This window comes from Mustela lutreola, chromosome 3, assembly GCF_030435805.1.
Source record: "Mustela lutreola isolate mMusLut2 chromosome 3, mMusLut2.pri, whole genome shotgun sequence".
Taxonomy (NCBI): Eukaryota; Metazoa; Chordata; class Mammalia; order Carnivora; family Mustelidae; genus Mustela; species Mustela lutreola.
The window spans coordinates 31,407,763-31,430,077 of NC_081292.1; the positions used below are offsets into that span (position 1 = coordinate 31,407,763).

At 32.8% G+C, this 22,315-nt stretch overlaps 1 protein-coding gene across 18 annotated transcripts in view; it reads right to left on the reverse strand.

The window, feature by feature from the left end:
• OXR1 (oxidation resistance 1) overlaps positions 1-22,315 on the reverse strand; it is a 443,393-nt gene that overhangs the window by 7,644 nt on the left and 413,434 nt on the right. For 14 of the 18 annotated variants that reach the window (XM_059165785.1, XM_059165794.1, XM_059165791.1 and 11 more), the window contains 3 exons: positions 3,516-3,596; positions 1,512-1,637; positions 616-768 (listed from right to left, as the gene is read on the reverse strand). In XM_059165785.1, the coding sequence (XP_059021768.1) occupies positions 616-768; positions 1,512-1,637; positions 3,516-3,596 (360 nt within the window). Of the gene's footprint in view, positions 1-615; positions 769-1,511; positions 1,638-3,515; positions 3,597-13,211; positions 13,392-22,315 lie in introns of those variants that run through there. The other 4 variants (XM_059165790.1, XM_059165792.1, XM_059165802.1 and 1 more) reach the window with 3 other exon arrangements.

Genomic DNA, 22,315 nt, shown 5'->3' on the forward strand with positions numbered 1-22,315 from the left:
ATAATGCACATCAATGATTATTCAAATATGTAGGAACAGCACAATAAAGATGTCAGGAGTAGTAGTGTTCTGTTTTTTAAATTAATATTGCTATTTTATCCTGTTATTACTCTCCAATCTGAACTAAGTGACCTGAATTAGATGTTTCAGGAATGAACCCAAACCAATACCAATATTTCTCCTGCTTACCTATGGTTTTATTCTTGATATCTTCTTCACACAATTATCTTTAACTTTCAAAACTATGCTTTAAGATTCTGTAATTTTCACCCTATCCATGAATTTCATTCTCACCTTGTCCAAATAGAAATGAACACCCCTTATGCTCTCTCTAGGTTCTCACTACATTTGGCATATTTGGCTTATTCCAGGAGATACTAGTAGTATACCGAAATATTCTTTTTTACCAGACTATAATCCCTTAAAGGATTCATGCTCCTATCTGTCCTCTGTAGCACTCAAAAATGTCTTCTATATTAGAAGTACTAATAAAATTATCAGATAAACTTAATAAAAATGTACTAATGGAAATAATTTTTATGAAAAATACATTAAATGTTTCTTTTAACTGTAAGCTCTTAAAGGGTAAGGTGTCCATTTAGTTATTTTTCGTACCTGCCCATCACTGTCTTTAATCACCATCAGCACTGGGGTGTCTAAACCTGTCATTGTTCGATAAAGAGTCTTCAAGCTTGTGCCATGCTTCCCAGTGCCATAAACAAGAGTCCATGGATAGCCAATTGTTCTTGGTGGAAGATGCTTGGTAAGCTTTGAAAAATAAAATGTTAACATTTTACTTGATAGCTTACTGTCAATATACAAGACAGTAATGTCAGCTGAAATGGAATGGTACTTTATAAAATGTAGCCTACAAAAATAACAGTAGAAATTATTCTCAAAGATACAGAGATGCATAAAGAATAACTGTATACTTCTCAGAATGAAACAGTAATTGTGCACCAGGAAAAGAAAAGAACATGCCAAGTAAGGACATGGATTAGAAGAGAGACAAGAAATAGGGTTTACTTATTGTTTTTACCCTCTGCTAATTTAAGCAAAAATACTGAATGGACTGTTAGATTATTAACAAACTCTCAAATAATGGGCCCTAGAAACTGAGCTTCAACATTTTATAGCTGTGTGACTTTGAGAAAGATACTAAATTTCTCTATGCCTAAATTTTTTCACTCATAAAATACACACAATAAGAGTATCCAACTCTGATAGGTCCTGTAAAAAACACATGACATAATCACATAAACCAAGTAACTACTATACAGTAAGAAATCAAAATTTTGGCTATTATAAGATCTCATCTAAATTGCTATTTTTTATTTTAATGTCTGCTCCTAACATCTTCTGTTGCACTAGTTGCTATATTTTGTTTACTTTTATTCACAGGAAAGGAAGACTAATAGCAGTAACCTACTTCTTTAGCTAGAAAACAACTGAAAAGAGGCTGTTTTACTCTTATGGACATCCACTCAGAAATGCACATATGTATGTCATACCTTTTCAATTTGATCTGGCAGTAAGAGTTCACTGGGATCACTTAGGTTTGGTCGAAAAGATTCAGACTCCAGGTCTGCTTTCAATGGAGCAATCTGCTTTGAATTTAGGTCTTCTCTTGTAGTAATCTAAAGAAGTAAACAGCAGCAGCATGTTAATATAAAACTGCAACATACATTAAACAATATCTGCCTTTTGCGAGAAATAAAACTTTGTACCTTAAAAGAGTGGGCTAAAACTTTAATTTAGGATTTTAGAAGTCAAAAGATGGTCCATCTAATAACAGTAGTATATCCAAGGTAGGAAAAGATTTTTTAAATATAAACAGACATTTTTCTCAACCACTATATGATGGAAAGATAATGATTAACACCCCTATTTCTGTGTGAAAGGAAAAGTCACATGCAAACTTTAATTTTCCTGCTGAAGGGCAAAAGTGAGCAGCTAGCTTGCTATTTATCAGTGCTATTTAAAATATGTGGGATTTTTTATTTTCATGGTAAACATAAAATTTGCCAGAAATAATTAAGAAAACTTTCTGGGTGCCAAAATTTTAAAGAATGATCCAAAGAAATATAGCTTTTCATCAGTATGTGTGCATATATAGATTTATTTGCTTCACTGAAAAATTACCATTACTTAGAAAATGACTTCCTTCTTATTACTTTCAAAACACTTTTTGTAAATAGAGTTGGACCACAGAAGAAATTTAAAGGTCAATTTGTTCATATCTATATTTTAAAAATTAGATAAATGTGACGCATTAAAAAAGAATATATGCTTTTGCAGGATGGATATGATCCTAAAACGATATTCTTAAAATGATAATGTCAATACCTCAAAACAAACTTGGATACAATCTATTCTGTTGAAACTTGTTCATATTTTATTATTAATTATTTTATAAAGTACCATTATTACTTTTATTTTAATATATAAAATGCAGTAACATTGGGATATAAAAGATATAAAACATAACTATTATTGATGTAACTTTTAAGTCGGAAAATAGAACTCTATTGGAGCAGATAACTAAAATGTAGCAATGTACAGCAACTGATTCCATTAAGAATGAAATCTTGCTAAATTATTTTGTTCCTTTAACAGATTTCTTACCAAACCTAAACAGCATATATTTTCAACCAATACATGTTCTAGAACTGTATTGTTTTTTGATGAGCAGTTAAATTATATTAATTCCTTCACATCATCAGCATGTTTTACCCTTATTCTGATGATGTGAAAGGTCAAAAAAAAAAAAAAAAAAATCCAAGGCAGCATGAGAAGCATTAAAAGAAAAGAAAAAATTCAGTAGTTCTAGCACAGCCATGAAAACATCATCTCATTAAGAAGAGGAAAGCACACAATACACAAAACTGAAAATTGAGTTCAATTGTATCACTTTGTTTCTTAAAAAAAAATAAAATCACAAAGATTATTTCATGGAATTTTAAATAATTTATCTAGTTCTGATGTCTAGGATATTATTCTCAAGTATTTCTAATACCAACCAGGAATACCTCAAAAACAAAAACAATTTATCTCATTAAAATATTTGATGTGAGGTTGATACAACTGAAATAACCTTAAAGAAGAGAAAATATTTAAGTCTTGTTATTCATTAAAAGGTTTTCAATTGTCTGATAGTACTTCATCTTTCAGATTTTATTTAGTAAAGATTCAAACTCAAACCCAAAACATTCTTCCAATTTTAAAATTAAATGAACACTTCTCATTGCTCTAAGAAACACACAATACTGAGAATAGTTCGACAGTGACAGAAAATTCCTCTGAATATTTTTAAAATGAAAAGATGACAGAAAAGATAGTCCTAGAGCTCTTCAAGGCAAAACTGGACTCTTTAAAAACAGAAAGGAATTTTCTGATAGGTTATTTTAGTGCCACAGTCAAAACAAATCCTTTAAAAATGAGATTTGCCCTGACGGAAGACACTAAAAACAGGGAGTGTTCATCTCTGGAGGGATTTAAACTACTGAATGGGGCACCTGGAGACGTCTGCAGAGTGTGCGTAGTTCTTCAGTATTTAGAGCATCGATCCTGCGGTGATACTCAGCCACTGACACTACCTGAATATGGAGACAGGAAGACAATAATTCCACTGACAGTTGAGAAAAAGAGCCAGAACAAAGCAAAACAAAAAAATGGATAAATTTAAATGGAGAAAGAGAACTGTATTCAGGGTTTCTTTCCCCACTCCATGCTGAAAATCCAGGGGATACCAATATCAAGCTATAGTGAAATACACATGAATGAGTTTAAAACTGCTACATCCAACTGGTTCATAATATAAGGTTTATGAAATGCTTTATATAGACAGAATTTGATTGAATAAACAGAATTATAGTTGCTATTTATAAAGGAGATACTACAGAAAACAACATGCTTTGCTAACATCAAAGACAAAATCGAAGATAACATCTAAAATCATAACAGCAAGCACTTTACGAAGAAAAGGCAGTTTCAACTCTCCCCTCCAAATCAGTTTAGCTCAAACATTGTATCTTAAAGGCAATGCTGGAAGAATTTCTTCTAGGCAAAGATAAGAAACATACCCATGATATATGGTCTGTATCAGAAAAAGGAGGAGGAAGAATAAGAAATGAAGTACATTAAAAACCCAAGGTAGTAAGAAAAATAAGCTCTAGAAAGTAAAAATTAGATTTTCAAAAGTGTATCTAATCAACAGTACCTTCTCAGGCATGTATACTTCAGTCTTTCTACAGGACTCTTTTCAGTTTTTATCTTTATATTATTTCTTTATTGGTACTGTAATAGTTATCTGTGACTAAGACTTAATGGCTTCCCTACATTCTGAATTCCTAAGAAAAGTTCTTTACCTTCTTAAGTGCCTAGATCAGTCTCTTGCATAATGCAGGTGAAAGTTATATATGAAGAGGCGCATTATTATAAAAGTTCACAAAAACACACAAGTTTCCTCAGGTTGACACAATAGCTACAACTTTCTCAGATCATGACCTAATTCCTAAAACAGAAACCATAGAGCAGTGAACTCTGGTTGTGCCATAAATATGTGCTGACTCTCCTGAAATATGACAGATTGCTCTTGTGATCAACACAGTTGAACCCACTGGCTTGGAAAGAGTTGACTTCTAACCTAGGTTTTAAAAAGGCTCTTCTAACCAACTAAAATAAACGAACCACCCATATACACTGAGGTAACTCTGACAAGTTATATAAGCCTGCTGAAAGCTATGAAAGACATGGGAATAGTAAAAAGGAAAAGAAACTGAATAGATATGTTTTCTCATAATATTGACTTTTACGAATTGACAATGCATGCAAGGTGATGGTTGATTCCACTCACAAAGAAACCTAAAATGGTTATGATCTCTAGAGCCCTAGAGGTTCAGATGTATCTGAGTTGGGGCCCTTCTTTATTTATTTCTTCATAAAACAATGGAATTAATAAGACCACATATAAAATAAATTTTTAAATGAAATAATATGAGGAAATAAAATGCACACATACAGGACATACTGTCCTGCACATAGTAAATGATAGCTATTATTGCTAGCGTTATTTTTGCTTAATTATTTTTCACAAATTACCCTAAGGACTAAAGGGTAACGTCTGAAGAGCTTCCTTATTTACTTACTTCTTGATTGATTGATAGTATTTATTTATTTATCCATAGTAAAATACTTCAGTTTTGAGAGCTCAACTATCTTGTATACCATGACTCTTCTGAAATTAATTTTAAATTTCAGGATTAGATAAAAATATTAAAGACCTTTCAATTAAGAACAAAAAAAATTTCAATAAAGGTGAAAGAGAAATTAGATCTTAAAAATTTAAAAAATGTTTTTCTATGACCAAAAAAGAAATCTCCACAAAATATTAAATGGCCAGCTATATTTTTCTTTTTTTTCCCCAGGGTGTTCAATCTGATCAAGTCTACTAGCCAAGAGTTTTCAAATTATATGACTTATTTACTCCTCTGCATTCCTTCTATCCTTCTGGTTACATTAATTTTATACTTATTTCTACTAAAGCTCCTTCTGTTACCATATTAAACACATTTCTTTGCTAGAAATAAAATTAAATTACGCTCACAAAAGGAATCACTTACAAGCTAACCATATCAATATCACTGAGTAGGAGGAATCACTGAGGGAACCATGAACTGCCATCCTAAGTATAAGCTTATAACATTTGGTAAAGTCATAGTTTCTTTTTACTGTCACAAATCTACCTTTTCTCATTCACACTGTTTTTGTAAAAAGTTGTATTTTGGGACTTACAAACTCATTACTTCCTCAGTCCTAATATTTCCTCAGGCTATAATGAATGAAGATAAAAGAGACTGTCAAAAGAGTCTGTGAATTAAGAAAAAGGGTGTGAAATCAAATGAGTAGAGAAACATAGGTCATATCAAAATAAATGAATAAAAACATACAGATTCCTAGGATATATGATGGAACTGAATTAGTCTTTTCTTTTTTTTTTTTTAAGATTTTATTTATTTATTTGACAGACAGAAATCACAAGTAGGCAGAGAGAGAGGAAGGGAAGCAGGCTCCCCACTAAGTGGAGAGCCTTCTGCAATGCAGGGCTTGATCCCAGGACCCTGGGATTATGACCTGAGCCAAAGGCAGAGGCTTTAACCCACTGAGCCACTCAGGCACCCCATGGAAATGAATTAGTCTTAAATTAATTTTTATCCCTTTGGTAAATCATACTTCATGTACAGAATTTAATTACCCAAAAGATGAAGTATATTAAGTAGAAAATGGACACATCTCTACAAAATGTCCTATACCAATTAAAGATGCAGAGTTTGAAGAAACTAACCTCAATTAAAAATATATTCACTATCTTGCTAGAGTCATTTCTTGAGGAATAAAGTGGTCTGCATATACTGCCAAACCTCCGCTGTAGAACTAAGTACTATGACCCACTCTCTACAGAACTGAGCTACTCTCCAGTCTTTTCAGTCTGACAAAGGACTCTCACACAGATAAAGTGTTTCCCTAAGCACGTATTTTCACAGAATACAAATGTAGGGGCAGGAACAAATCCACCCATCTCTATTACAAAGGGACTAACAACAACCAGTACAGAACAAAAGCTAAAACTACAGTAAACTTACAGTTTCTGTCAGTCCCATGAGTAAGAACATGTTCTTCTCCTAGACATAAAGACCAATGCTATGGTCTAATAGTCCTCCTTCTAGGATGTTCGGTATTTCCCCAAGATTACCCCACAAAAAACCCCCAAAATCTCCCTTCCCCCAATTTCCCAGCAGACTAAGAAAAGTCTGGTAGTTAGCTGTGAATGTGACATTTTTGTTCCTTACTTATTTCTTACTTTTGTTTCTTAGTAAAGGGAAATGGAGTAGAAAGACAAATATTACCTAATCAATGCCATTTATACTTAGTTTGTTACCCCAAAGTATGTTTAATAAGGAGGAAATCTAAGTGCAGGAGCTAACAAAAAGGTATACAACAGCATCCTTGAAATCACATAAACTTCTGTTCTATACATACACACCAATGTCTTTATTATAAAATAAGACCTGGATTATGTTAAAACTTTGCTCCTTTTTCTCCCTAAACGACTACTTTCAAAATAATACTTCATGGGACTATAACAAATACGGTATAAAAGAAGCAATTAGAGAATCATAAATTAGCCAAAAAGTAGAAAGAGGGAAAAAAAGAGATCCACAGTGAATCAAAACCAGAACATATTATCAAAGTTTTGATTTGAATAAATCTATATTTAAAATTACTTCCTCTTAAGTGTATTTGTAGGTGACTCAGATTTTCATGAGAAGGCAGATATATTCCCTGTTCTTTTAGTCAAAAAGAAACCCGTTAACCACTCAAAACCACTCAATTACACTATGTGTATACTTCTTAAGCTTTCTGGAACAATAAATGTAAGAAGTGAATCTCAAAAAGTGAATAATCTTATTTTCTCCACAGTATGCCAGAGAAAAAGAATACTCGTTACAAAATCTTGAAATATATAAATCCACTATTACAGTTGGATATTTCAAAGTTCCTATCTCAGTTATTTATAAATCCAGCAGGCAGAAAATCAGTAAGAACATAGTCAAACTGAAAAATACCTCAATTAACTGGATCTGACATGTATAGTCTACTCATCCAACAACAACAGAACACACATTCTTCTCAAACTCACATGGAACATTCATTAAGACAGACCACATTCTGGTCCATAAAACATAACTGAACAAATAGGTATTATAAAAAGTATACTCTCAGACCACAACAGAATTAACTAGAAATTGTAACAGAAAAACAGTGGGGAAATCCCCAACTACTTTTCAACAACACATTTCTAATTAATGCACAGTAAAAAAAAAGTCCTGGGAGAAATGTTAAATGTTTTGAACTTCATGAAAAAAAAAAATTCCAAAGTACTGAAATTTTGGGATGCAGTGAAGACAGGAATTAGAGGAAAATTTATAGCATAGAATGCATATATAAGAAAAGGAAAGATCTAAGATCAATAATCTAAGCTTCCATCTTAGGAAACTAGAAAAAGAACAAATTAAATATGGAGTAGAAGAAAATAAATGATAAAAAAATAACAGATATCAATAAGACTGAAAACAAAATACAGGGAAAAAAATCAATGAAACAAAGAGCTAATTCTTTGAAAAGGTCAATAAACTGATAAGCCTCTAGCCAAGCTAATTAAAATAAGAGAAAAAAGAAATGAATTATGTCAGAAATGAAAAGGGACCATCACTATTGGTCCCACGGACATTAAAAGAAAGGAATATTACAAAGATTTTATTTATTTATTTGAGAGAGAGCGAGCATGAGAGGAGAGAGGTCAGCTGGAAAAGCAGACTCCCTGCCAAGCAGGGAGCCTGATGTGGGACTCGATCCTGGGGCTCCAGGATCATGACCTGAGCCGAAGGCAATCGCTTAACCAACTGAGTCACCCAGGCACCCAGAAAGCAATATTATAAAGGACTCAATACTTATAACTTTGATAGCTTAGATGAAATGGACCAATGCCTTAAAAGAAACAAACCACCAAACTCACACAAGGAAAAAAACAAAACAAAACAAAATAGATCAACTGAGTAGGCCTATTTTGATGAAGAAATTCAATTAGTAACTACTTATCTTCCAAAACAGAAAAATATGAGGCCCAGTTCTAGCCAACTAAAATGAATTAGTTACTAGGAAACATCAAGATACTCTATAGAAAGCTATGCAAACTTGTTGGAAGCTATGAAAGACATAAGAATAAAAAAATGGATAAACTGAACAGATTTCAATTTGTGCCATTATTAATATATTGACTTCTGCAAAGCAACAATGCATGAACCCAAAGAAAATTATGATTGCTGGCATCTGGATTCACTGATAAATTCTATCAAACATTTAAGGAAGAAATTATGCTAATTCTCTACAGTTTCCTCCAGAAAATAGAGGCAGATGAAGTATTTTCCAACTCATGAACTAAATAAACATCTGAACAGACACCTCACCAAAGAAGATAAAACAGAAGGCAAAGAAAAACATGAAAAGATGTTCAACATCATTCATCATACATATAAATTAAAATAATGGGATACCACTATATACCTATTTAGAATGGCTAAAATCAAAAGAACTAACATCAATGCTGGTGAGTATGTGGAGCAACAGGAATTCTCATTTACTGTTGGTACAGTGGAAAATGGTATTGCTGCTTTGGAAAAGTCTGGCAGATTGTTACAAAACTAAACATACTCTTACATAATCTGGTAACCATGCTCCTTCATATTTACCCAGATGACTTGGAAACTTATTTTCATACAAATTCTTCATGTAAAACAGCCTTTCAAGTGTCAAAACTTAGAAGTAACTAAGATGTCCTTCAATAGGTGAAAGGATATATCCAGACAACAGAGTATTAAGTCAGTACTAAAAATAAATGAGCAATCAAGCCATTAGAAGATGGTGAGGAAGTTTACATGTATCTTATTAAGTGTAAAAAGCCATTCTGAAAAGTCTACATATTGTATGATGGCAACTGTATGATACTCTGGAAAAGGCAAAACCACAGAAACAAGAAAATGATCAGTGGTTACAAGAGGGATAAATGGAGGCAGCACAGGGAACTTAAAAGGTAGTGAAACAATCCTGTATCATCCAATAATGGTATGTCATTCCACAGAATGTGAAACAGAAAGAACAGACCATAAGGTAAAATATGGACTTTCGGCGACAATAATGTACAATGTTAGTTCATAAATTATAACAAGTAACACCATACCAATACAAGCTGTGAATAACAGGAGTACTGTGTGTTGGTGGCGGGAGGGGTATAAAGGAACTCCATACTTTGCACTCAATTTTTCTATAAACCAAAAAATTGTTCCAAAAATAAAATCTATTACTTAGAAAAAATCAGTGGAAGGATTAACACAAAATCTGGAGAAGTGGTTACCATTTTGGGGAAAACATGAAATGACAAGGAGAAAGAACATACAGGCTGATACAACTGCTTTGATAATGCTCTAGTTCTTTAGTTGGGTAGTGGGATCATAGAAACTCATTTATTATTACGCCTCCTAACTTGCATATGCAATAAATATACTTTTCAACTACTAAGTCAAATGAATAAAGAAAAAAACATTCTACACTGAATATATATGCATATATCTTTTCAGTTAGGTTGCTGACTAGAAAGCAGATGTTTTACATACAGTAAGATGTATATAAATACTAGTTAATAAATTTCCTGTGAATAGGTACTACAGGTAGGCAACACAGTATAGCAGAAAGAATACTGGGTTTGGGTGCAGACCTCTGCCTTATTTTTAATTCCGCTTTTTAGTAGTTTTGTGAAGTTGAACAACTGCATTTAATCTCTCCATTTCTAGGTCTTTCAAACAGAAATAATATTTTAAGCACTTTATGAGGAATAAATGATAATATATATAAACCATATATCAAAATAAACACTGACACATTAAATATACAAAATAAATGTTAGTTCCCTTCCCCTGGCTATACTGTAAAGATTTTGAGAGAGAGTAAAGAATTTAAGGGCACAGGCTAAAGCGAGAATGCGTGGATTCAATCATAGCTCTGACCCTTATTTGTTGTAATATGACTGCCTTTTATTTCTTAAAATGGAGATCAGAATAGCAGTTCTCACATTGAGGATTAAATGATGTTAAGTGTTTAGAATAATATAGTGTTATTAGCATACAGTGTTAGAAGTAATTATTTTTCTCATTAACATGATCATTATCTTGAGCCAAGGTCGCTGGAAGATTTTACATTTAAAGTAGCTCTTCTTATGGACTTTTTCTTACAGAGATGTAAATAATTTGTCACAGGATTTTTTTCTCCTATTTTCATACATGAAAGCCTAAGCACAAAAAAAAAATTTGTCTTGTCACATAAGGGCCTTAAATATATAAAAAAAAGTTGACTAATGAAATATTGACAGAGATAAAACAATGCTGCTATATTTAATGATTTGTGACTTTAATCTGATTAAGCCTAAATTCTTACTATAAAATAGGCTTATAATGCTCAAGCAAATTACTACTGACAGATATTAAAGAACCAGGATACGGCATATGGTTACAATAAATATATAAATAGCTTCAAATAAATGGTTAGAAATTATAAAATTTAGGTTGTCAGAATAAAGTCTAACCTGGCCTTAAAAAAATAAAGATAGGAAAGTTAAGCATGCTTGATCAATATGGTTCTCACTGAAGTTCAATGACAAAGGTTTAACTTCATTCCATATATTTTAGAGCATATTTTACTTATTAGTTAATGTCTCTGAGCCTTAATTCATTTGTAAAATGAAAATAATCTACATCTGGTTAACACACACAGTTACTACAAGGTGAATATGACACTATATACATAAGCATTTAGAAAATTGTCCTGGTTTACATAAACTCATAGTCATATTAATACTAGCTATATGACAGTTTGTCAATGAGGGCTACAAATACCATTCTACTAATCAGTTGAGTAAAGATATGATGAATTGTGAAAAGCTACAAAATATTTGTTATTCTATAAGAATCATTTTCTTTTTGGTTTTAAAGCAGAAGAATCCCTTTTCAGGCAAAATCATATTAGGGAATCTCAATCTACATAACAAGACCTGCTATCCTTTTAAACCTTATTTTCTTAAGCTTTTCTTGCCTTACAGCTACTAGGGTATCCACTCTAAAACAAGGAAAACAGCTAGAAAACCAGAACGTGACTTGTCCACACATCAAAAGATATCACACTGTATTGTCCCATTTTTAACAATACATCCTGGTGAAGTAAGGAATGTGACAGTCATGCTCTCTGTGCTCCATGACAGCTTAGTTCAGTAACCATTCATACCTGCTCCCTCATCTTTAAAATAGGGAGTAATGCTGATTCTACAAGGTTACTGTGAAGGTTAACTGAAATAATATATAAACTACACGTATGGGCAGAGCTGAAGACCAGTGCGAAGCATGCACTCCTATCTGATAAAACTACGTTTAATAGCTTCCTGTAAGAGTAAAAACAGGAAATGTTGAATGTGTTAAGTTTCTGATGCACATTATAATGATCCATAAAATTCAAAACATGCACATTTTGTTTTGCCTTTTTTCCTACCAGATTAAAGTCTTAGCAAACTAATTATAAACACTTATTTGAACTGCAAGTTAAAAAATACATGAATGCTTTCCACAGTTCTTGGTTTAAAAAAAAAAAAAAGCTTTGTTAACTGGCTATTCTGATAAATCTGTTCACAATTTTAACAAATTAAATCATTTCAGATGCCTACTTCCCTCTGTGCTGATGTATCACATGAAAAAAAAATTGAAATTATTCAACTCAAAGATAAAAAGACATAACAAAGTGCTCTCAAGCCCAATAAAAACACCCGTTGAAATTATTTTGGTATTTTTACATGCTTAACATTTATGGGTGGCAAAATGCTTTGGGGGCATCTTCCTAAGTCATTCTTGGTTCTAAGTATTTACCTAGCTTTATTTAAATCACCAAGTTACAGTAAAAATTAATATTCATAAGGCAAGTTATAATCCTGAATCACCACAGAAAGAACAATTGGCAATACATTTCCTAACAATTAATGCACACATATTTTTACTGAATAGCAAAAGGAATCTCAAAACAGTAAGCTGAAATTTTTCTTGACTAGAGGGAGTATCTTTTAAAGTTTTATAATAGGTAGCACAGCTGGATATTTTTAGGATAGCTTAAAAAAGGCTTTTCTCAAGATTACTAAAATAATTGTCTTAATACACAATATTATATATGTATCTAATTTGGGATCCAGTCAATAAAAATTAAAGTTAGTTCATTCTGATGGTTCTACTCAATTTATTTTTAAGAAAAAAAAATTCTGAATATTTTCCTACAACATCTTAAATTAAAAATTAAGGCAGCTATAAAGATTTTATAATTTCCTGATGTAAAATAGGAAAACCAAAATACTTGTACAAAACAAAAATCCAGTTTCTTATTCATTCCTTTTTTGAAGATATTTAAGATTAGCAGAAGAAGCTTAAAGGTACTTTTCTGTAATCATACAACTTTGTATTCTATAAATATTCCCTCCACTTAAACTTTCAGAAATTGTATAATTTTGCATCATGTTACCATAAAAAGACTAGTAAACAGACAAATTGAAATCATTGACTAAGATTTACCAGAGTGTATTTATGATTAATTGGTTGATGTCTTCTCCCTTTTTTCCCATACCAGAGACGAGACATTTCCTTTCCAGAGCAAATTAAGTTATATCAAATCTCATAAGGACTGTTTTAAAAAGCATTCTTCCTCTGCTAAAGATAAATTTTCAGCACAAGAGCCCTACTACAGTGACAAAACAGTTTGTTACAGACAAAGATTTGATTGACAAGACAGAGAGCTAATCACTAAGTAGTTTCTATTGCAAAGATAGTTCTGAGTGGAGACTGTAAAGCCAGGGAGGGAAGAGAAGGTTTCTCATGTTCAAGTTTGGTTGCACTGTAGCCAAATGTGCAAAAAAAAAAAAAAAGGGGCTCAAAACTTTAAAGACACAGAGCATGTATTTGGAAGCACCAGTACACTAAGAAGCACACTAAAAAAATCTGTCATAAAAAAGTACTAAGTGCAGTTTCCAGAGTCCTTCCTAATGTACACAAATGATTTCAACTAACATTTTGTTATTTTGCTCACGCAGTCATACATCCATTCTTTATTTAAATCTAAATATCCAATAAAATGTCATCTTTTCTGTGAGCATTTTTTGAGCAATTTAGACATCTTTTGAGGACACTCCAACCCTCAATTTTTATAGAATGTCTATGTAAGTGATGCCGATCCACTATAATAAATCCTATACAAATATTCAAGTGACCTGAAAATTCCTTTACCTGTTTATACAATCCATTTTTAAACTTCATTTTCTAATACCTAATTTCTTGAAAAGGTACTTACAATTACTATAACCTACCTGTACTTCACTAATCAGTGGTATGCTGAATATAACTGAAGAAGTGAACTTTGAAGATGAAATATTATGACTATGAATTAAAACTTCCTAGAGCTAAACTTTAAGTCAAATATCAATGCATAATAGTATGTCTGAATATTTCTTCCAATTTAAACCAGCTCCTACCCACACCTCCACATTCCATGATGAACATGCACAGAACACAGCTCACTCCACACTAAATATCCTCCCTCCTACTCACTCCCATCTCCTCAACCAGCCCTACACACTTACCCTAAGATCTCTCTCCCACAGTCCCTCATCTGTAAACTCTAACTATCTCTAGATGGACCTTACTACACACAGAGTGCACCGTAGTCACTACCTCCCCCTGTCATGGCACACCCCCTACACACACCATTACAAGACTTGGTGGTAGTAGGCTGCCATTTTGAAAACCTTTTATCACTTCTAGCCAGACTTTCTAAAATTAAAAATATTATATGTGTACCCAAATGTGGTTGAAATACATACATACACACCCCAAGCACAGGGCAGCTTATTTTGCTGGATATTCTATCAGCATCCATCCCTGCACCTTCCTCCTAATACAGCTTTGATTTTGCTCAAGTATCTTTTCAGCCATGTTTCTGAGAAGTCTTGCTCGGCACCTGGACAGGATGGGTCCTTACAGATCTAAACCAGTAGCTCTCAACATTCAGCTAGCATCACAATCGTCTGGAACATTTGCTGACATACAGACTGCTGGGCTCCAAAACTGGTTTCTGATGAAGCAGACTAGAATGGAATCTGAAAATATGCATTTTAATAATGCTGCTTCTGCTGATGGTCCAGGGACCATGCTTTGAAAAACAACTGAACCACAATGAGATGTTACCTCACACCTGTTAGAATGGCTATTATCAAGAAGGTAAAAAAATCACAAATGCTGGTGAGGCTATGGAATAAAGGGAACCCCTGTGTAATACTGTTAGAAATGTAAACTTATACAACCATTATGGAAAACAGTACAGAAGTTCCTCAAAAAATTAAAAATAGAAATATCGTAGGATTCAGAAATACCACTCCTGGGTATTTATACAAAGAAAACAAAAACACAAATTCAAAATTATATATGCATCTCTGTGTTTGCTGTACATTATTTATGACAGCCAAGATATGGAAACAACTGAAGTGCCCATTAATGGATGAATGGATAAAAAAGATGTGATACACACACACACACACACACACACACACACACAATGGAATACTATTTGCCTATAAAAAATCTTGCCATTTGCAACAATATGGTTGGACCTTGAGGGCACAATACTACATGAATTCAAACAGAATAAGACAGATACTATACAATCTCATTTACACGTGGAATATAAAACAACAACAATAAAACCCAAGATCACAGATAAACAGGTGGTTGCCAGAGGCAAGGAGTTGGAGGTAGGCAAAATGGCTGAAGGGGGGCAGTCAAAAGCTACAAGCTTTAAATTCTAAAATAAATATGTCCTGAGGATATAACATACATGGCAACTATAGTTAATACTGTATGCACATTTGAAAGTTGCTAAGAAACTATATCTTGAAATCCTCATTACAAGAAAAAGAATTAATATAAGGCAGCAAATGCTAGCTCTAGACTTGTTGTGGTGACTATTTTGAAATACACACAAATATCAAATCATTATGTTGTGCACCTGAAACTGATGTTATATATCAATTACACCTCAATTATAAAACAACTGTTTTAAGCTATTTGAGCATTGTTTTGTTTCTTGAAGCTAAAAACTTCCCTAATCAATAAACACAATATTTAGCAGACATAAAAAAATGAGCTCAGTAAATCTCTTTCTTGTCCTTTTTATTCATAGTATTTAGAAAACATAATTAAGTCATTTAAATATTTCTAGACATCCCAGAGTTTGAAAGAAATCTCAATTTACCATTAGCGTAAAATGACAGACTACGAAATGAAGCGCTTTGAAAAACAACCAGTTTAAAGGCTGAACAAAATTCAGAACTCAAACCTACTCTCATGATTCAGATATTCAATAATGTCCTTTCCTCTACTTTCTTTATTGGTGCTGAAATTTTATCTGATTTCCTGAGTTGGGAGTGGTCTACCAGGGCCAACTATATAAAATCCACTCTACTCAATATTTAAGATAATACTTTAGAAGTAATTTTAATATTTAAAAGAATAAATTAGTTGTTCATTGCTGGTATATAGAAATACAATTAATTTTTGTGGGTCAAAAAAAATTAGTCTGGGTACGCCTAGGTGGCTCAGTGGGTTAAGCCTCTGCCTTCAGTTCAGGTCATGATCTCAGGGTCCTGGTATGGAGCCCTGCATAGGGCTCTGCTCAGAAGGGAGCCTGCTACACGCACCCCCCCCCCCTCCCCGCCTGCCTCTCTGCCCACTTGTGATTTCTCTCTGTCAAATAAATAAATAAAATCTTAAAAAAAAAAAAACCAGTCTGTCATTCATCCATTCTGTCTCTTCTCACACTCTGTATTAAATAACATTTTGGATTTTTTTTTTTAGTATTTTGGATTTTTAATGGAAATTTGATAGTCTGTAACTTTTGGCTAGTTACTAAGGGAGAATATTAACAAAAAGAACATTAGTTCAAAATTTTCCTGAAGTAGATAACATCCTAAGCTGACATTTTTATCAGTCAAAACAGAATATGTTAGGCATAATTAATGAGTGCCCAATGATAATATGAGAAAATTTATGAACAGTCTAGAATTGGAGATCTACTCTGTAGCATAGTGCCTACGGTATGATCTACAGCATACCTGAGAATTTGCTAGGAGGGTAGATTTTATGTTGTGTTCTTATTACAATAATAATAATTTAATAATAAAGAGGGTAGGAAGAAACTCTTGGAGATGACGGATGTATTTATGACGGTGGTGGTGGATTCGTGGATATATACTTGTCTCCAAACTTACCAAGTTTTATATATAAATTTGCACAGATTTTTGTATGTCAATCCCACCTCAATAAAGTGATTTAAAAAACAGTTAATATATAAATATTATTTAAGACAATTTGTATTAACTCATATATTCTAATTGCTCCAATTTTTAAATACTTCTTTAAGAACTTAAAAAATCTGTGTCTGCAACAGATAAAATGACAGTCCTCTAAATTCTAATTGTTCTTAATGCTTTTGATTTTTACCCTTTTGTCAGATTTACTGAATTACTTTTGGAGTTCTGGTTTGTAATACTATGTGATATGATGAATTTTAAAAAGTATATTTTTCTTTAATTGTTTTTATCTAAAACATGTGACCTCTCTCATTTTAGTGACTTAGACATAAAGAGTACTTTCATTTTGAACAATATCAATTCTGTATGGATTGTGCTGTCTAGGCAAGGAGTGATAAGTAATTTTGTCTTGCTTTATTTATTGCCTCAATTTCAATTTTGGCATTACTTGTGCCTTAATTTAAAAAAAATCCTTCTGTTTAATAAAATGAATATCAGAATATCTGACAGCTTAAGAAATAAAATATTCACCAAATGAAGTCATCTCAGAAACCAAAAATCTAATGAAATATATTCTCTTTTTTTTTTTTTTTAAAGATTTTATTTATTTATTTGACAGACAGAGATCACAAGTAGGCAGAGAGGCAGGCAGAGAGAGAGAGAGGAGGAAGCAGGCTCTCCGCAGAGCAGACAGCCCGATGAGGGGCTCGATCCCAGGACCCTGGGATCATGACCTGAGCCGAAGACAGAGGCTCTAACCCACTGAGCCACCCAGGCGCCCCTGAAATATATTCTTCTTAATACTTTGGCAAGGGTGAGAAGTGACGACTAAACTGACATGATATGTTTTTAATTCTTATCATTACTTTTAAGAACGAAAAATACTATTATGCCATATAACCTACTGGCACATAATACTAGTAAACTCATATTTTAAAATTTAGTCAATAAGTATAAACCTAGGAGGTAAACATCTAAATAAATCAATGAAAGCTAATTTAATAAAGTCAATTTCTTAACTGGTTTTATCTTCGTAGGGGCACTAAATTGGTAGGTTTGTAGTATAAAAGATACTGAACTGCAAGTGGCATAAAATTAACTTTAGAGATGAGAAAATGGAAAATTTTTTTCTGCCATTTCTTACCCCAAAAGGAGTGAGTCAACTCGAAGAAATGGGCAACAAGCAACTGTAGCTTAAAAAGCTCCGTTTTTGAGACCTGTGTCATCAAGCATCAAGACTGGCATGCCCAACACAAGTGGCATTTTGAAGCCCAAAAAAACTTTCAGAGGATTGTAACGGAATCTCTAAGACCATCTGAGACTATTAGACTGATAGACGATTAGAGTCTATTAGAGACTCTCAAGTAGGTACTTGGGGTTGAGGATGATACAGCCTGAGGGGGTATAGTCATTGAGCCATGTGGTGAGCCTGGTGACAGGATAAAATTGACTTACATTACGCTGCAGTATCACTTTTACTGCATAAGAAATTTTAAATTTTATATAAAAATTCTTTTTATATAACATCAGATAAATTAAAAATAGGAATGCAAAATTCATTTGAACCTTAAGGATAAAACAGGCTTCAAAGATTTTTTAAGCTTATTACTGTGGTTGCTGTGTATACTATACTACTAGACTCTTGGGTACTTGTCAGGTACATCAAACTTTAAAGAGTATTTGATGGACAAGTTCAAGAGGTACAGATCAATGAATTGCAGAGTGGTAAGTTTCTTGGTTTTCCCTCTCCTTGTAGTGCCTCTGAGTACTGTGATAAAAATCCTTTCGGGTGTAAGGGAGCTATGCCTGAAGTAATTCAGCCTGGCTATTAATGATACAAAAAACAAACAAACAAACAAACAAACAACCATGCTTTTTTAAAAGTCAAAGCATAAAATGATTAAAGAAACCTTTCTCCACAGTGAACCAAATTTACAGACTGCAGATGCAACACACATAATATGAGGAATATTTGAGAAGAATTTTTATACAACATAATTTGCATCACAGGGCCTTGAAAATTAAGGTGTGGTATGACCAGTACAGTCTAAAAGAATCTTTTAGAGTTTTAGCACTACATATATTCAACGCAACATCTAGGGTAGCACACTGGTTTTTCCACCGCTACTGTACAATGTCACCCCCTGAGGAGCTATACAGAATACTAATTTTCATTTGGTCTGAGATGACCCTGAGGCAGTAAGTTTTTCAAAGCTCCCCAAATGATTCAAAGGTTCTGGCAAGACTGGAAACTTGGCATGGTAAAAAGGACAACTGACTCTGAATTACAGATTAATTATTATGATTTGTTAACAAGGATTTTAGCCAAGTAAGAAATTAACTTACAGAAATTATCAATAAAATAAAGATGATAGTCTATGATTAAATGGGCTGTTCTAGATCTATGGCAGAAGAACATGTTAGCAACACTGTGGGGATGTTATCAGCAAAATCCAGACTGCACAACATTCTAGAAAAAAATCTGATTTCTTAAAAATGAACATTACAAGAAAAAAAAAGCAATGCACAAAGAAATGGAGAGAGAACCTACATTTACAGACTTAAAGAGACATTTTAACTGAACATTTGGAACTTAGTTGGATCCTGAATCAAGTAACAAATTGTAAAAATTTATTCATATTACATATATTTTGTAACATATTTACGACATTTGAAGAAATGGGAACTGGGGACAAAGATGCATTACAGATGGAATAAGCTGATAAAGCTGAGTGATGGTATATGCAAATTCATAATACTGTTTATCTCTATTTTTGTACGTTTGTCAAATCACAGCACTATCATGAGGAAATAGTGTCAATAAGCATCTTTCCCACCTTTACCTAAAGACCTTCCTACAATTTGTTGAAATACCATTAGAATACTTCCCTTGTCAGTGAAAATCTATAAAAACAATCCCCATCAAAAATAAAAAAGTAACATTTTTCACAAAACTGCAAAGCCTCACATAAAACATTATACTCGCTACACATGTTGCTCTACTTCTTGTCACTGGTGACACTGGCAGAAACTAGGGAAAAGAATCTACAATAAATAGTTTCTTTCCAGTTGCAACATTATTAAACTCCAACAGCAGAAGGATTCATAATTAAGGAACTCATTATGGTTGGGAAATACAAACGAGGTAAGCTGATGTTTTTAAGCTGTTTTATATTGACTAAACTAGAATAATAAAGAATATATGGTAAAGAATATCAATCTCTTACATACCTTAGTGTAATATGCATAGTTATATGCATATTTATATTATAAATTATATTATATTTTAAATATGTTATATGCATAGTATTTCTCAGATTCTTGCTCCCAATAATCAGGAATCTTAGAATAGAGGCTCTTACTCCTGACCATCTAAAAATCTGGCTAGCCTGCTCTTGGTGAATGCAGGTTTCTATTGCTCTCACCTCTCTCTGGAATTCATTATACAATCTCTAATACTGTACTTCTTCCTTCCTTTCTGTATGAAACTGGCTCCGAGGATATAGTCATGTATGAAATCCTGCCCTCTGGCGCTTACACTGAGAGAGAGGGACAGGAGGGACACAGGAGAGAAACCAGAGCAAAGTAAATTAATCATATGCAAAAGTTTTCCAAATGTACAAATTTCTGGTTAGCAATGTATTTTTGCCTAAACAGCAGTTAGGGATACTAATCTCCTAAGTATTACTAGCTGCTTTACTCAAACAGACTGATGTCCAAGTTAGCTGTCATAATAAATTCATCCTACATTCTCCAGTCACCTATTCTTTACCCTGACATACAAAAAAGCCCCCAAACAGCAAGCACTTCACATTTTGAAGTACTTTTATTTTACATAAGTGCAAAAAAAGTTCCATTTTTAAAACATTAACATTTAAAATCTTTTAATGTAATTGTACATTTGTTCACCAAGCATGAACCCTAATGTAAACAGACTTTGGATGAAAAAAAAATATGCTTTTTACTTAGGCACTTAGTAACCATCTAGCCCTAGACCAGCATGGTATAAGAGAAATGCAATGCAAGACATATATAATTATAAATTAATTATAATTTTTCTGGTAACCACATTAAAAAAGGAATAAGTTAATTCTGATTTTTATTTAAATCAATATATCTAAAATACTGTCATTCAAAATTAATGGTATTTTACACCTTCTTTTAATTCTCAATCTCCAAAAGCCAGTGTGTACTCTATAATTCAGAGCATCTCAACTCAGACTAGCCAGATTTCCAAAGTGCTAAATAGCTACATATGTGTAGTAGCTACTGTTATCTATAGGAATTAGTATAATTTCCATTACAGCACCTATCAATTCAGACATTAATTTTTCACAGTAAATATCTGATCCTGTTTAGAGTTATGTTTATTTAGATTTCATAAAACTTACAGTTGAAAAATTCATGTATTGTAGTTGGTCCAAATGTACAAAAAACTTTTCCAGTAACTGAATGAAATATCCATTTTAAAATTTAACTGAAAGTAAGTAAAATTAAAAATTCAATTCCTTAGTTGCATTAGTCACATTTCAAGTACTCAACAGCCACCTACTAAAGATGTAGCTACAATATGAGACAGCACAGCACTGTTCCTAGATAATGCAGCAAAACGTTTCTAAAATTATTTTTTTCTCTCTCATTTCCTTTTTATTTTAGAATTAATTCTGGTTGAAAACAGGTGAGGAGACATTTATTTTTTCTTCAGAAGTTATGACCTGCAGAATCTGCCACAAGAACTAAGGCAGTTCCTTTGAATCAAAATAGTCAATAATCCATCAACAGTGATAGTCGATTATTTCCAAGGTTATGTGCTCCAACCCCAGTGGAGAAAAGTTCCTTATTTGATGGAAATTATTGCAACCTCCCTTGCTACCCAAGCTAAAAATCCTACTGTTACTTAGCTGTCATTAAATCCTGTCTTAATACCTAGGTTATAGCTGTTTAATAAACTTAATTTCATCCCCTTCTACTCTACCTTCACCTGTTGCTATCCTAGTACAAGTAGTTATTTTTGATCATCCGAGCTACTTTAAAAGCCTCCTAAAGCTAATTTTAAATACACAGGGATTTTACATATGTCAATACCCATGCAACTGTCACCTAGAAAAAACAGAGTATCTCCAGTACTCTATAAAGTTCCCTCCTGTCCCTGAACCCCTAGCCCCTAGAAACAGGTAGTATGATGGACTTCTGATTAGTTTTGCCCTGGTGAACTTCATATAAATGCATATAAATTATACAGTATATATAAATTATATACTGTATAAATTATACAGTATATATTCGTTTATGCCCAGCTTGGTTTAATTAAACACATTA